The sequence below is a fragment of the Alosa sapidissima genome, chromosome 23 (genome assembly GCF_018492685.1).
Source record: "Alosa sapidissima isolate fAloSap1 chromosome 23, fAloSap1.pri, whole genome shotgun sequence".
Lineage (NCBI taxonomy): Eukaryota > Metazoa > Chordata > Actinopteri > Clupeiformes > Clupeidae > Alosa > Alosa sapidissima.
In genome coordinates this window covers 14,337,460-14,352,429 of record NC_055979.1, presented here as the reverse complement: position 1 = coordinate 14,352,429, position 14,970 = coordinate 14,337,460, and the positions used below count along the sequence as shown (strand labels likewise).

Genomic DNA, 14,970 nt, shown 5'->3' with positions numbered 1-14,970 from the left:
TCAAACCCAACCTGCATGCCAACATTTCAAATTGTTTCTATGGGCTGACTTTTATTCTGAAGTTTGACAGATTCTTTCTCCTGTCACAAACCACATGACATTTTTATCCAATCGCAATTTGAGAAGTTTCTGGAACTCCGAACCCCTAACCCAGTATAATATTTTTTATATCGTTAAATATATAATAATAGACCGCTGTTTTCCCATTAAACATGACATTATCACAATAGTTACTCTATTTTACATCGAGTCTTTACTGAAACTATTTTAAGAGATGATAATTACAACTAAAAACATATTATCTACAGGACGTTTACATTATTCAGGTTTAGGGGCCAACCGGTAACAGACCGGATGCAGAAACACATGTGTGAGTCTATGGTCAGGTTACGCATTCAATGGGACAAGACTGTGCAGCTCGCATTGCCATTTAATTTCACACTTGCCTGTAGAAGTGTCTTAGAGATCACGGATTCTGTCTTCATCTTATTGTCACCATAAATTAATAGTAAGTATAACGCCGTCTGCTCCGTTGACAGATCGATGCATTATGTTGGCAATTAGACAGCGACACATTTTTATACTACTAACGTTACAACACGTGCGCTGTCCTTGTAAGGTTTGAATGAAGATGGCAAGGACGAACTTGAATGAATATTGCAAGCTACTTGGCATGTTTTCTCTCTTTTGATTGTGACATTGAATACAGTTAATATTTCATTACATTGGTATCGTCCAGGTAGGTTTGATCGTCAGGTTAATCGCTTGTTAATGAATTGAATGTAAGTTATGATGTAACTTAGCTCGCTAGCTAGCTAACTAATCTGGCTAACCATTGGCATTGCAACATCATCCATGTGGCTATGCTAACTTGGAAGTTAAATCACATTAACGTTGGGGGCTAGTCACGATTTCCACATTATGCATTAACCAGAAACGTGCCGCACAAATTGTTCGCCTGTTAACGTTACTTTGCATAGACGGATTTGTGTTAATGCTGATAAGGTAAAAGAGCAGTTTTAGCTAAAAATGATATTTTCCTCACAGGAATGCTGCGTTTGCCTGCTTTGATGAGACAAGCCCGACCAGTGTGCAGGGCCTTAGCTCCCCACCTGACTCGTGCCTACGCCAAAGATGTCAAATTTGGAGCCGATGCACGCGCCCTCATGCTTCAGGGGGTTGACCTGCTCGCAGACGCTGTTGCAGTTACCATGGGACCCAAGGTAACTTACCAGGCTAAGGTCCAAAGTGTGTGTAATGGCAATGACATTCTCATAAATGTTTGTATCTTATGAAATACATTGTGCAATAATTTTGTCCTTTATAGGGTCGCACTGTCATCATTGAACAGAGTTGGGGAAGTCCCAAGGTAGGACATTTACTCTGTGTTTCTGAATATTTGTTCATATTAATGTGTGTTACATGCAGTGGATGTGTTTTTTTTTTTTAACTGACATACATTGTATGACCTCTACCTCAAGGTCACCAAGGATGGTGTGACAGTGGCCAAGAGCATTGACCTGAAGGACAGATACAAAAACATTGGTGCCAAGCTGGTTCAAGACGTGGCTAATAACACCAATGAAGAGGCTGGAGATGGCACGACAACTGCCACTGTTCTGGCTCGTGCCATCGCCAAAGAGGGCTTCGACACAATCAGCAAGGGAGCCAATCCTGTGGAGATCCGCCGTGGGGTGATGCTTGCAGTGGAAACTGTTATCTCTGAATTGAAGAAGCTCTCCAAACCGGTCACCACACCAGAGGAAATCGCTCAGGTATGTGAAAGTGGACCCAACCAGCTTTTGAATACACACATACTCAAGTGTGTGTGTGAGTGTTTGTTTCACTGGTATTTGGTATTTTAAGATATATGTAACTTATAGTGGTATCAACAGAAAGTTACGATTGTTTATTCAAGGTTGCAACCATCTCAGCCAATGGAGACAGCGAGGTGGGAAACATAATCTCCAACGCCATGAAGAAAGTGGGTCGTAAAGGGGTCATCACGGTGAAGGATGGCAAGACGCTTCACGATGAGCTGGAGATCATCGAGGGGCTGAAGTTTGACCGTGGCTACATCTCCCCATACTTCATCAACACTGCCAAAGGTCAGACATCGATGCTTCTCTGACCTCTAACCTTTGTGCTTTCTCAGATAATTCAGGTTTTAAGGAGTGCTTATGCATGTGTGCATGGTGGTGGTTAAAAAAGGTCAAAGAATCTCATTGTCTGACCCTAGAGTTGCTTATTTGATGTGCAGCTTCAGGACGCAACATTTCTCCTTTCTTCAATAGTAATAATGATGAATAACAATACTTTGAAAATATAAATTAAATATAATAATCAAATAATTTAAATTGTAAGTCTTTGCAAATCATTATAATTGAAACAATATGTTGAACTATTTCTTGGAAGAACAACTTTTCAAGAACAACATGTATACGCTGTAGCTTGTCCCCCATTGTTTACAGTGTTTGTTCATACCAGACAACATGATGTTACATTTATATAGCGCTTCTCTAGACACTCGAAGTGCTAAACAGTGAAGAGGCAATCTCGCTAACCACCACCAATGTGTAGCACCCACCTGGGTGATGCACGGCAGCTATTATGCACCAGAACGCTCACCACACACCAGACAACACTGTTCTCTATGAACCCACACTTAATTGGATTGGTCGTCTCACAGGTCAGAAGTGCGAGTTCCAGGATGCCTACCTGCTGCTCAGTGAGAAGAAGATCTCCAGCGTCCAGAATATTGTGCCTGCTCTGGAGATTGCCAACCAGCACCGCAAGCCTTTGGTCATCATCGCCGAGGACGTGGACGGAGAGGCCCTCAGCACACTGGTCCTTAATCGGTATGGAGAGTCATTTCCTTTGTGTGAGTGTGAGAGGGACAGAGAGACTGCCAGCAATGTGCAGTGTGTTTAATATGTGCCAAAGAGAGGGGCTGTGTGTTTGTGGCTTAAAGTTTGTTTTGGAAATTGTTTAGGGATTCCATAAGAGCTCACTGATAATCTATTCTATTCACTTGCAGACTGAAGGTTGGCCTTCAGGTTGTGGCAGTGAAGGCGCCTGGATTTGGCGACAACAGGAAGAACATGCTCAAGGACATGGCCGTCGCCTCTGGAGGCACCGTGAGTGTTCAGGGCCATACTGTGGCTGTGTTCCAATTCACATACTTCTGTACTTACAATACCTAATATGCATGCACAAGTGAATGCACTTGTGCACTCATATTAGGTATTGTAAGTACAGAAGTATGTGAATTGAAACACAGCGTGTGACTTGTGATCTGTACTTAGGGAGGATGTGTCAGAAGTCACATACTGTGATACTGGTTGGGGAGAAATATTGGGACCTGGAGTGGTTTTGTTTTTGTGTTACCACTGTGTATTACGGTGTAATATAAATTGTGTGTCCGTGTAATGTACTTTGATTCCACTTTACAAATAGGTTCACAACTCTTAGACTGGTTGATGTAAGGCCATTCAATAAGCACAGTATATACTGGGTGAAATGGGAGTTATTTGATGAACTTTTCTTTCTCTGCAGGTGTTTGGGGATGAGGCTGTTGGCTTGGCTTTGGAGGATGTTCAGCCACATGACTTTGGGAAGGTGGGTGAGGTGCAGGTCACCAAGGACGACACGTTGATCCTGAGGGGCCGCGGCGACCCCGGCGCCATCGAGAAGCGCATCAGCGAGATTGCCGAGCAACTGGACAACACCACAAGCGATTACGAGAAGGAGAAGCTTAACGAACGGCTGGCCAAGCTCTCCGATGGCGTGGCTGTGCTGAAGGTGCGAGAGAGTGTGGGGGAGCGTCTACAAGGGTTGATGGGATCAGTCAAGAGTCTATGTCAAGTATGACAGGGAGCAGCTCCCTACAAGAGAACCAATTCTCTCATTTTTCTAGAATTATTCAAGGGAAGTATTTCTAGATAGCCATGAACAATAGTCATCGTCAGTTGTTATATGTCAAAATGCTTTACACAGCCCATAGCCTGGACTCCCTCCAGAGCAAAGAAAACTGGACAGAGAACTTGAGCAGCTCTCAGAGGGGCCGATGGTTGTGGCAGGCCCAGTAGGGGCGATGGAAAGAGAGAAGGGGATGCACGGAAAAGAGAAAGAAAACCAGAAATAGAATACTGATTACAAGGATACAAGGAAGTTTATTGTCACATGCATATAGTTACTGGAAGTAAGAAATGCAGTGAAATTATGTCTGGTGTCAGCCTATTTGTGCATTAATGGGGGGGGGGGGTAAAGAGTGCAGTAGAAGAGGGGTTTAGTAGATTAAGTGGCAAGGGCTGCATAAAAAAGGTGGTGGAGGATTGGGATTGGGTGGAGGGCACCAACAAGGAGCACCCAAGAGCAACAGGGGCAAGGAAAAACTCCCTTACCAAGGAAGTTTAATTTGCCTTTACATAATATTGTGTACAGTGATGAAGCTCCTACTTACAAGAGCAGCCTTTTTTTGTGTTGTTAAATTAAACAAATTCTGTGTGGCATAAATTCATTTCAAATTTCTTTTGCCACTGTCTTTCTTTCACACACAAATTATTTTTCCACTCTGCTTAAAGATGTTCAAACTCATGTCTTTGTCAGGTTGGCGGTACTAGTGATGTGGAGGTCAATGAGAAGAAGGACCGCGTGACCGATGCCCTGAATGCCACCCGGGCGGCTGTGGAAGAGGGCATCGTGCCCGGAGGAGGCTGTGCCCTGCTTCGCTGCATCCCTGCTCTGGAGACCATCGTGCCAGCCAACGCTGACCAGAAGATTGGTACATAAAAAGCCCAAAAAATTATGCTTTGAAAAAATAATAGTCCGGTCTCATGAATAGAGGTTACCCTTACATGCTAAACATGCTAATTTGTGTGGTTGTTCTTGGAAGTTTTAATCCTTTTCCTGATCCTCACCGATAATTAGTGCCTTAAGCCCTTTACAAAGGACTCTCTTGTGTCTGAAGTGTTTCTATGAAGGTGGCCATGAAATCCCCTGACTACTACTGTCTTAGTACTAACTGTCTTGCATGTGTCTTTCAGGCATTGACATCATCCGACGTGCCCTGCGTGTGCCGGCCATGACGATAGCGAAGAACGCGGGGGTGGAGGGCTCCCTGGTGGTGGAGAAGATCCTGCAGCTGGAGGGCCTGATGGGATACGACGCCATGCAGGGCGAGTACGTCAACATGGTGGAGAAGGGCATCATCGACCCCACCAAGGTACTTACCCCTATTTTTGACAATCACTTTTGTCTAATGTGACTTACAAATCATTTAATTTACCAATAAAAGTCCTTTCATATTCCAGAAATGGTTCTGAATTTGGATTGGTTACATTATATACCACCTTGAAATCATAAGATTCTTAAATTCAGGAACATACTAAGATTTACATTTATTCATTTTGTTATGTTGCTTATCTTCTGGGAATCGAACCCACAACCTTGATCCTGTGGGTGTTGACCAGCGATATGCAGATGTTCTATTTGCAATATTAGCTTTAGTTGCTGTATTTCGTCCTCAGCTGCTTGATTGGTTAACCCCCCCCCCCATCTGTTTCATCCTCCAGGTTGTGAGAACAGCGCTGCTTGATGCTGCTGGTGTGGCATCGCTCCTGTCCACTGCCGAGGCGGTCGTCACGGAGATTCCCAAGGAGGAGAAAGAGGGCGGCATGCCAGGCGGTATGGGTGGGATGGGTGGGATGGGTGGGATGGGAGGTATGGGTGGAGGTATGTTCTAAAACCCCACCCAGATTCCCCGGATACCCCTACACCATGAGGAACCTGGTGCTGGAGCCAGACAAAAGTGCTCTCTATCGCCCTCCCCCCGGACAGGGTTTGGGATTACATCAGTAAGACAGAAACTGTGCACATCAAGACTCTATACAACCACCACGCCAGGCATGTTACATCTAACACCATCTGCATCAAGCTGCCTTTGAAGGACACTTTCTATGGGGAACAGTTGAACTGCTACTGCTACTCACAGTTAGGCGCTAACATAATATCCTTCATTTGATGTCTGGTTGAAAAGCTCATGCCTGAACCAATGAAGACTATGAATCATGTGAACTTGTTACTGTTTCCTTTGGGGTTATGTTGATGTGTGCAGAAAATCCTGTTCCTTGTTTTACATGAGACGCCTGATTGATTTAGTTTTTTTTTGTTTGTTTTTTTTTGTAATTATCTTATGCTGGGATGATTTTGATCTTTGCCTGTGTAATTGCAACTGACAGAAAAGAGGGCTTTGCTCCCTGTCCATTTCACGTTGTGAAGTTTGTCTGTGATGTTTGCTCTGAATGTTTCCCTTCAGTTTTTCCTCATTAACTATTAAGTCCATAGAAATGGTTAATGTCCGCAGGATATTTTTATGTGTTGTTTGTCAGATGCACTTGATAACAAGACACCAAGATAGGCCGACTTTGATTCTGCTATAAAAATTGCAGAATGACTGAGGATGTTATTATAACCTCTTTGTTTTGAATTCGTGAGGCCTTGTTGGAAAAATCTGGGGTGGCCAGTAGATGGCGCTGTAATAGATATCTAGTTCACAACTACTGTATATGTAAACAAAACATACACATTATAACAATCAATGTTGATAATGGTATCGTTTAAATTCTCTAAAAATAATATTTTTCAATTTCACCACAAATACTTTGGTACCTTTTTTGTCCCCTCTATCAACTGTCAACTGATGTAAGTTGAAATGAAGGGATCTGTATTGCTCTCAAACTTAAAAAAAATGAATAACATCAACTCAAGACAGGTTATTTGGTGTGGATTTGCTGAGCCCTGTGTGAATCTGTATGTTTTTTTTACAAGTTCCCTTATGTGATTTTGATCTTACTGTGCTTCTGCAAATGTTTCGGTGATCACTTGATGGCAAATCAAAGAAAACTCGGCAAAGATGTATTAATACTGAATGTTTTGTTTGTTTTTTGTTTTTGTACAATATAGTAAAATGAAAATACTTTATAATAAAATCAAACATCTAAACATTATGTTTGGCCTTGGTTTGTCCCTGTTTTTTTACACTCCTAAGTAACTTAGTGTTAGTTTATTAAACACTGTGTCCCCTCTTTAAGGAAATAGAGTTCATAAAGCCCAACTGCCTTCTTGAAGGAGTCGGATAGTTGTCATCCTATACTTCACAATGGTTCCTTTGCAACCCTAAAGATCATCATCTGTAGTTAAGTGCATAGTTGTAGGACATCCAGTTCAATCAAGTGATTCCTTAACTCCCTTACCAACCTGTTGTCCACCCACCTAAAATGTGATAAAAGTGGTTCCTTCAAGTGGACTTCAAGGATGCAAGTATGAATAACAGAATAAGGCCCAGGTCTCAGCACCCTATACCTGTTCACTAATCCTTTTTTCTTTTTCTTTTTTTCTTTTATCACACAGCATAAGCATGCTCGCTGTCGACCTCCCACCCACTATCGTCGTACTCCTGGGTGTTTAGTGTTGCCAGCAAGCATTCAAAGCGGTAAACATGAATTCTTTGTTTTTTTATATTGTGGATTACAATATAGATGGCTCACACTGCAGTGGCTGGCAGAGGGACCAGGTGGCAGGGGGGGTGCTAAAGTTGCGGGGCTAGGCCGTTTGCTGTGATGAATCAGGGTTTTTGCCTCTATGCACTGGATCAGGACCTTGGCAGCTTCTCAAAAAAAACCAAATCCCCGGGTCATTAAAATAACAAAAACGGCCCAGGCAGCCTCCTCTGGACCGAGCTTTATAAATCAGGCCCGGTTTGTGCCTGGCACCAGAGCCTAGTTAGAAACACACCGAGAAAGAAGCACGCAGGAGCTGAGTCACCATGAGTAAGGTAAGTAAGCAGCACACCGCAGGAAAGACATTCATAAGACAGGGCGAGGGGGAGGATGAGGGGGATGAGCTGGAGGACAGCACAGGACGTGGGGAAGGACCGCACAGGACGTGTGGGAGGATCGCACAGGACGAAGAGAGAGGACGAAGGGAGAGGACAAGACTGGACGTGGGGGAAGGACCGCACAGGACGAAGGGAGAGGACAACACAGGACAGAGGGAGAGGACAGCACAGGACGAAGGGAGAGGACAGCACAGGATGAAGGGAAAGGACAGCACAGGACGAGGGGGTAGACCACACAGGACGAGAGAGAGGACAGCACAGGACAATGCAAAGCCCCAGTTCAGGTGGCTCAGATGCAGGACTTGTGCAGAGGATTTTGGGCCTTTGGAGCCACCATTGTAATATGGGCACAGTCTTCAGTCTGATACGAGCACACCCACTCCAGTCAGGCCACCAAGACTGGGCTCTCATGGACTCATGCTACACCTATGACCACAACCAGTGGAAAGCAACGGACAGTCTGTATGCATCTCCACCTCTTGGGCCTTCTCCCCGTGATAGAGTCTAAATAGCTTTGTGTGCTTATGAGCACAAAGAGACAGGTCTCTTTCCAGCTAAGGTTGTGTTTGAAATAAATAAATAAATAAATAAATAAATAAAACAAGTCAGAGACCTGGTCTGGTTAAATAGTGTAGGCATGGATATTGTACAGGTGAAGATGTTTCAGAGACAACTGAATGTTTGCACATTGTCAGACTATGAGAGTAACTCATTGTCCATGCTAGGAGTTTACTGAACCACTGTCAATACGGTGCCTCACATTTGCAGCCAGTTCCTTATCACTGACTCATCCAAAACACGTTTCCCTGTCTGCTTCCAGATCACTTTTTACGAGGACAAGAACTTCCAGGGCCGCTCATATGAGTGTGACACAGACTGCCCCGAAATGCACCCCCACTTCAGCCGCTGCAACTCCATCCGCGTGGAGAGCGGCTGCTGGGTGCTGTACGAGCGTCCAAACTACAGCGGCTACCAGTACGTGCTGACCCGCGGCGAGTACCCCGAGTACCAGCGCTGGATGGGCTACAACGACTCTATCCGCTCCTGCCGCACTTTCAACTATGTGAGTACCTGGAGTATGTCTGTGTGTGTGTGTGTGTGTGTGTGTGTGTGTGTGTGTGTGTGTGTGTCTGTGTGTGTGTGTGAGTGTGTGTGTCTGTGTGTGTGTGTGTGTGAGTGTGTGCGTGTATGGGTGTTTATGCATGTGTGTGCATGAGTGTGTGTGTGTATGTGTCTGTGGGAGAGAGAGAGAGAGAGAGAGAGTGACAGAGAGAGGTAACTATTTCTAGGATATTTTGGTGTCATTTCCAATGTTTACAATCATTTGTTGTATAATCAGTGAGCATCTTCACCTATTTTGACCGAAGAACTCAACTCAAGATACCATATATTAAGCAGACCAGTTGTCATTGCTGTTACAAATCTGTTACTGTTACAAAGACACATATCTATATATTTAATTGATACTCAAAAAATTCAAAACATATTTTGTTTGATTGATCACACTATAGACTTCTTAACCTCCCACTTAACATCATAAATCCTTATCAGCCTCCAACTTTACCTCTTTTTATTTTTTATGTTTCATCTCTCTCTCCTTCTCTTCTCCTATTTCTCTCTCTCTATCTCTCTCCTACTGACACAGACTAGTGGCGGGCCCTACCGCATGCGCATCTACGAGCGACCTGACTTCCAGGGCCAGATGATGGAGTTCAACGACGACTGTGAGTCGGTGCAGGACCGCTTCCGCACCCGCGATATCTACTCCTGTAACGTCATGGATGGCTACTGGACCATGTATGAGCACCCCAACTACAGGGGGCGCCAGTACTTCATGCAGCCTGGCGAGTACCGCAGATTCAGCGACTGGGGCGCCACTTGTGCCACCACTGGCTCCTTCAAGAGGATCACTGATTTTTAAATGAGAAAAGAGGGAAAGAGAGAGCGAGTAAGTGGATGGACAGTTATGAATAAAATATTATCTTCTCCAGATTGAGATGTGTTGAGAGTTTGTGTCTATTCTGGTCTCACAGTCTAGGTTGTGTGGGGTTGAAATCCTTTGTTGAATGTGTTGTGTGGGTTATGTGTCCAATTGTGTCTTTGTGTCTAATTATGTGTCTATGGCTCAACATGGTAATCTTTAAAATAAATACTACTGAGCTTTAGGTGCTTCCCAAGGCAACATAAATCATGTACCATAATTTATAGTAATGCATATCCACAGTATATATATATAAAGCACATACTACTTATCTCTTTTATGACAATTAACAATGACACTCACTGGAATGATCACTCCAATACTTGAAATAGTAATGCCTTCAGAAGTTTAGATTAGAATGAATAATCTCTTATTAACTGCTATAAACTCTTAATATACAGTCTTATAAACTCCACTAAATTCTGAATATGACTTCAGAGGTACTTACCCAGGCTGGGGCTCACTCTACACTCACCGCTGTTCTTCATATACCGAACTTAGCTGTCACTGTCCACAGCGGTCAGACACACTCACTCACACCCACACACACCCACACACATTCAGATTCTCACTCTCTCTCTCTTTCTTTCTCTCTCTCACACACAGACTCACTCAGGGTCAGGGGGGCAGAGGTCACCCGACGGTGAAAACATGCCTAGTTGGCAAAGCTCCCATTCCCAAAAGGGGTCAGGGACAAAGCACTGTATGACTGATGCTGGGAACAAGGCCTGTTGTTTTAAAAGGAGAACCCTCAGAGAACATTATACCTGAGTGCTTTCATCCACATGCCTTTAACAACAGGAAACGTCTAGGCCAAAATGCTCCAGTCACCAAAGAAACACATTCACAATCTGTGACAATCTGCAATCTGCATTGTTTCCGGATGTCCTTTCAGGAATAGTGGAGTTCACTAGAAGCCTCCTCTGACAGACAACTGGCCAAGACTTGAACCAGGCCTGGCCCGGATGAGGCTGGTCAGAACCAGATTAGGACAGGTGTGTCACCTGGTCATAATGGCTGACTGATCACAAGGACTCTATGGTCTTTGACATGGTGTGTCATGATTTGTCATGCTACCATTTTGCCACGTGTGTGTATATGTGTGTGTGTGTGTGTGTGTGTGCGCGCGCACTGAAGTCCCTGTAAGAAGGACCTGTAGGAATTGTGCTGACTCTGACCCTGGCTCATTAGAATGACAAAGATCCTTGTGGTACCTGTTTCCGGACCTGAGGCATATATAAGGGCAACGAAAAGTCACAGTTAACACAAGCTTGCACTAACAGCATTTGTCAACCCAACAACCGCCACCATGATGGGCAAGGTACAGTACTATGACTACTGACCTTCCTTTAAAACTTTTGTCTGTTTTTTAGTGTTTGTAAGACTTTTCTTTAGCAACACATATTTGATATTTTCACCTCAAGAGTAGGCTTAATTGGCTAATTTTTTTCATTTTCCATTTTGGCTTCATAATTCTGACTTTCAATGGCAATAACAGTATACTAATGTTTGCCTAATTTTGGCTACATGTGAGTTGCTCTTTGGCAACATACATAGGCCTATCTGATTTTCACTTTCAACCACTAAGTATACTAATGTTTACCGCTCTTTGGCTGTATGTTTATGTGATTGTCAATCTCTACCTGCAAGTATACTAACATTTGCTCCTCTGGTATCAGATCATCTTCTACGAGGACCGCAACTTCGGTGGTCGTTACCATGAGTGCATGGGCGACTGCTCCGACCTGCACACCTACTTCAACCGCTGCCACTCCATCCGTGTGGAGAGCGGCTGCTTCATGATCTATGAGCGTCCCAACTACATGGGCCACCAGTACTTCCTGCGCCGTGGAGAGTACTCCGACTACCAGCGCATGATGGGCATGACTGACTGTGTCAGATCCTGCCGCATGATCCCCATGGTATGATCTCAGATATCTTTATTCTTATTCAGTCACACTTTACTTGGATGGTGTCCTATAGACTATCTACAGATGCTCAGATTATAAACAAACCATCTGTTAACAAACATTTTAGTTAAGGTTAAAATTAGGGTTTGGAATTGGTTAAGGAAATGTAATTGGTCAGCCGCCATTCTAAAAACTGAACCTCAAGTCTATCCAGGTAATGTGTTACCTTCTGTTTTCCCAAAGGGGCGTCATGTTGCGCATTCCATTTTAGTGAACTGGCTCCCAAACTAACTGTTCCCCACAGCTATTTTAATGTGGTATGGCTCAGTTAAGGTTACGAATCACATGTTCACAGGTCTGATAGCAGATCATTGTTATTCTTTACTAATTCAATGTTTTTAAGAATTGTAATATGCTCATTGACATTTAATTATCACTTTAAGTTATCACTTTACCCCCTAAACCAGTCTATTTCCAACAGTGACTTTCAGCAATGCCTCTAAATGCGATAAAGTGTAAGTGAAACTCATAACTCTGTTTGCACTCCCTCCCACAGTACCGTGGTAACTACAAAATGAGGATGTACAATCGCAACGACATGTCCGGCGAGATGATGGAGCTGATGGACGACTGCCCCAACTTCATGGACCGCTTCCACATGTCCGACTGCCAGTCTTGCAACGTCATGGACGGCCACTGGCTGATGTACGACCAGCCCAACTACAGGGGCAGGATGTACTACCTGAGGCCTGGCGAGTACAGGAAGTTCAGCGACTGGGGTGCCATGAGTGGCAGGATCGGATCCATCCGCCGTATCATGGACTTCTAAAGAGCTTCCGATGTACTGGTGAAATGTCTGCTCTATGCTTTGTTCCACACACTGAATAAAATGGAGTCGGCTCTAACTCTGCTACTTGATTTGGAGTTTTTGGGGGGTACTGTTGGAGGGAAAGAGTGTGATTAAGATGTTGAGTTTTTTTGGAAGGATCTTTTTTTTTTGGAAGGATCATCAAATTTGTGAAAGTTGAAACTTTCTTTGTCACAAATGTTTGACAAATGTGTGAACTGGCAGGAGTTTTGTATTCACTGCTCAATTTAATTTGGAGTTCCTGAATCACTGGATCACCATAAGAGCTCTCCACACATCAGATTGCTACAGATACATTTACATCACAGATTCTAATTTGAAACCACAATGTGTTATACAAACAGTTTTCGGTGCTGTGGCTACCACTTCATGAGAAAAAGCACTGATAACAGTATTTGCCAATTTAATGACAGCACAGGGTTCAATCAAATATAAATGACCTGAATAATTAGCACTTTTTAGCATCTGGAGGAAAATGTTGAAGGTGTGTCTTGAATTAATTACACACCTGTGCAATCTGTTGACCCACCTGTGCTTGCATGTCAGAAAGTGGAAAGGGTATTAACGGAGTGAATGACTTAATGTAATTAAATTAGTTTTAATTAATGTGGTGGCAGACTTAGGGTATTGTCTGCTGTGTTGCACACCAGACTAATTACATTTACATTTATTCATTTAGCAGATACTTTTATCCAGTGACTCACAAAAACGAGGAGTAACATTCAAGGTACAATGTAGAGGAGACATTGAATAATTATATAACAATTAATACATCAATCAATTAATTGTTAATACAATTACCAGAGGACGAGAGTGAGAGAGCAACTTTTACATTCTAGGCAAAGTGTAGAAGAAGAAGTAGTGGTAGAAGAAGAAGGAAGAACAGGAAGTGCATGGTAAGTACATGCTACATGTAGGTGTGTTAAGCTGTTGGAAGTGTAGGAGAGCAGGTGGCCTTGGAAGAGTCAAGTCTTTAAGAGCATCTTGAAGACAGAGAGGGATGCCCCTGCTCTGGTAACTTGGCACGTCATTCCACCATAGGGGGACAAAAAATGAACATAGTCTGGAGGGGTGGCAGTGCCGATGACTTTTCTTTGAGGAAGTTTGCCGTCGAGGGGTAACATAAGCTGTTATAAGAGCATTTAAGTAGGTGGGAGTAGACCATCACCTTGGGCACTAAAGATAGCCAGTGGCCCACGTCTTAAGAGCAGAGCTTTGAAGAACTCATATTTTATTAGAGGGTGATCAGCAGCCCCACAAAAAAAAAGACAAAGACAAACCAGAAACCAGACAAAGTTTAGTTTGTCAAACTGTGAGAAGGTTAAAATATAGAGAAGGCCTTTGATGACAATCTTTCTCTGCCAATATGTGTAAAAGTGTGCTTAACACTTACTAGAGGATATACAGTAGTATGTATACTGTACTCAAAGCAGTTAGTAATTGAAGACAAAAAGTTCTGGGGCCATATTAATTATCACATGATCAGCTTTATGAATCTGTTTGATACAAGAAAAACCTGCCTGTTGGAACATTGATACTGCAGAGTGTTCCGTTTCCACAGTATCTGAATAGTAATGTTCCAGCCGGCACTCTGCTGGCTTGTTCTGCTGATTCTGTCTATAAATTTGATGCACTGTAGTTTTTCTCTTGATCAATAGTGATGTACGCATGCGAAAAAAAGGACAAACAATAACTGACCGTGGCATTTGCCCCGGCTATACACGGGGGGCAGATTTACACAACCATGCCACGCGCTCCCTACCAACTGTAGATACCGTGGCGATATTTGAATGACAATACTTTATGCTGCGCAATCACACAGCACTTTTTTCATAAAAGGACAGCGCCAGGCAGCAACAGAATGCACTGAGCCTTTACCCGCCCGGACCAACCATGGCAGTGGGAAAGGTAAGGCTGGCAAACATCCACACTGGCATCCACAACTGCCACTGCTCTCTTTTAATGCTGCAGTTATAGCTCATTTAATGCAATAATTTGTTGCTCATAATTCTTAATCTAAATTTTAATAACAGGTTGTTTATTACGAAAAGCAAATGTGTAGGCCACTTATTTAGTTGTCTGCCTTTGTCCTTGAGTGATGTCAATTTTCAGAGTTGTATTAAGGTTAGAGTTAGGGTTAGGGTTAAATGTATATCTTAAGTTCAAAAAGTTGTAGTATACTGACAGAAGTTCCGATTTTAGAAGGTTCTCAGACAGGAACTGATTCCTGAACTCATGCATTCTAGTTGGACGGATGCATGGAGTGTTCCCATTTGGCACTCTTCCTGAAACTGAGTGAGTAACTGTGTGTACC

The 14,970-nt window shown here is 43.4% G+C and overlaps 3 protein-coding genes across 3 annotated transcripts; all 3 read left to right on the top strand.

The window, feature by feature from the left end:
* Positions 1-352: 352 nt before the first annotated feature.
* LOC121698732 (60 kDa heat shock protein, mitochondrial) lies at positions 353-7,007 on the top strand. Its single transcript, XM_042081059.1, has 11 exons — positions 353-508; positions 1,048-1,223; positions 1,328-1,369; positions 1,482-1,775; positions 1,919-2,108; positions 2,690-2,858; positions 3,038-3,137; positions 3,556-3,801; positions 4,609-4,783; positions 5,046-5,224; positions 5,574-7,007. The coding sequence occupies exons 2-11, from the start codon at positions 1,050-1,052 to the stop codon at positions 5,742-5,744; spliced, it is 1,740 nt and encodes a 579-aa protein (XP_041936993.1). The 5' UTR covers positions 353-508; positions 1,048-1,049; the 3' UTR covers positions 5,745-7,007.
* Positions 7,008-7,781: 774 nt separating this feature from the next.
* Positions 7,782-9,842, top strand: LOC121698733 (gamma-crystallin M2-like). Its single transcript, XM_042081061.1, has 3 exons — positions 7,782-7,834; positions 8,718-8,960; positions 9,543-9,842. The coding sequence occupies exons 1-3, from the start codon at positions 7,826-7,828 to the stop codon at positions 9,816-9,818; spliced, it is 528 nt and encodes a 175-aa protein (XP_041936995.1). The 5' UTR covers positions 7,782-7,825; the 3' UTR covers positions 9,819-9,842.
* Positions 9,843-11,164: 1,322 nt separating this feature from the next.
* On the top strand, positions 11,165-12,673 carry LOC121698471 (gamma-crystallin M3-like). The gene is made up of 3 exons (XM_042080599.1): positions 11,165-11,199; positions 11,558-11,800; positions 12,345-12,673. The coding sequence occupies exons 1-3, from the start codon at positions 11,188-11,190 to the stop codon at positions 12,615-12,617; spliced, it is 528 nt and encodes a 175-aa protein (XP_041936533.1). The 5' UTR covers positions 11,165-11,187; the 3' UTR covers positions 12,618-12,673.
* Positions 12,674-14,970: the final 2,297 nt, after the last annotated feature.

Coding starts and splice junctions, on each gene's coding strand:
- LOC121698733 (XM_042081061.1), top strand. Junction 8,961..9,542: donor CCTGCCGCACTTTCAACTAT/GTGAGTACCTGG, acceptor CTACTGACACAG/ACTAGTGGCGGGCCCTACCG.
- LOC121698732 (XM_042081059.1), top strand. CDS start 1,050: ATGCTGCGTTTGCCTGCTTTGATGAGACAAGCCCGACCAGTGTGCAGG. Junction 1,370..1,481: donor AGAGTTGGGGAAGTCCCAAG/GTAGGACATTTA, acceptor CTCTACCTCAAG/GTCACCAAGGATGGTGTGAC. Junction 2,859..3,037: donor AGCACACTGGTCCTTAATCG/GTATGGAGAGTC, acceptor ATTCACTTGCAG/ACTGAAGGTTGGCCTTCAGG.
- LOC121698471 (XM_042080599.1), top strand. Junction 11,801..12,344: donor CCTGCCGCATGATCCCCATG/GTATGATCTCAG, acceptor TCCCTCCCACAG/TACCGTGGTAACTACAAAAT.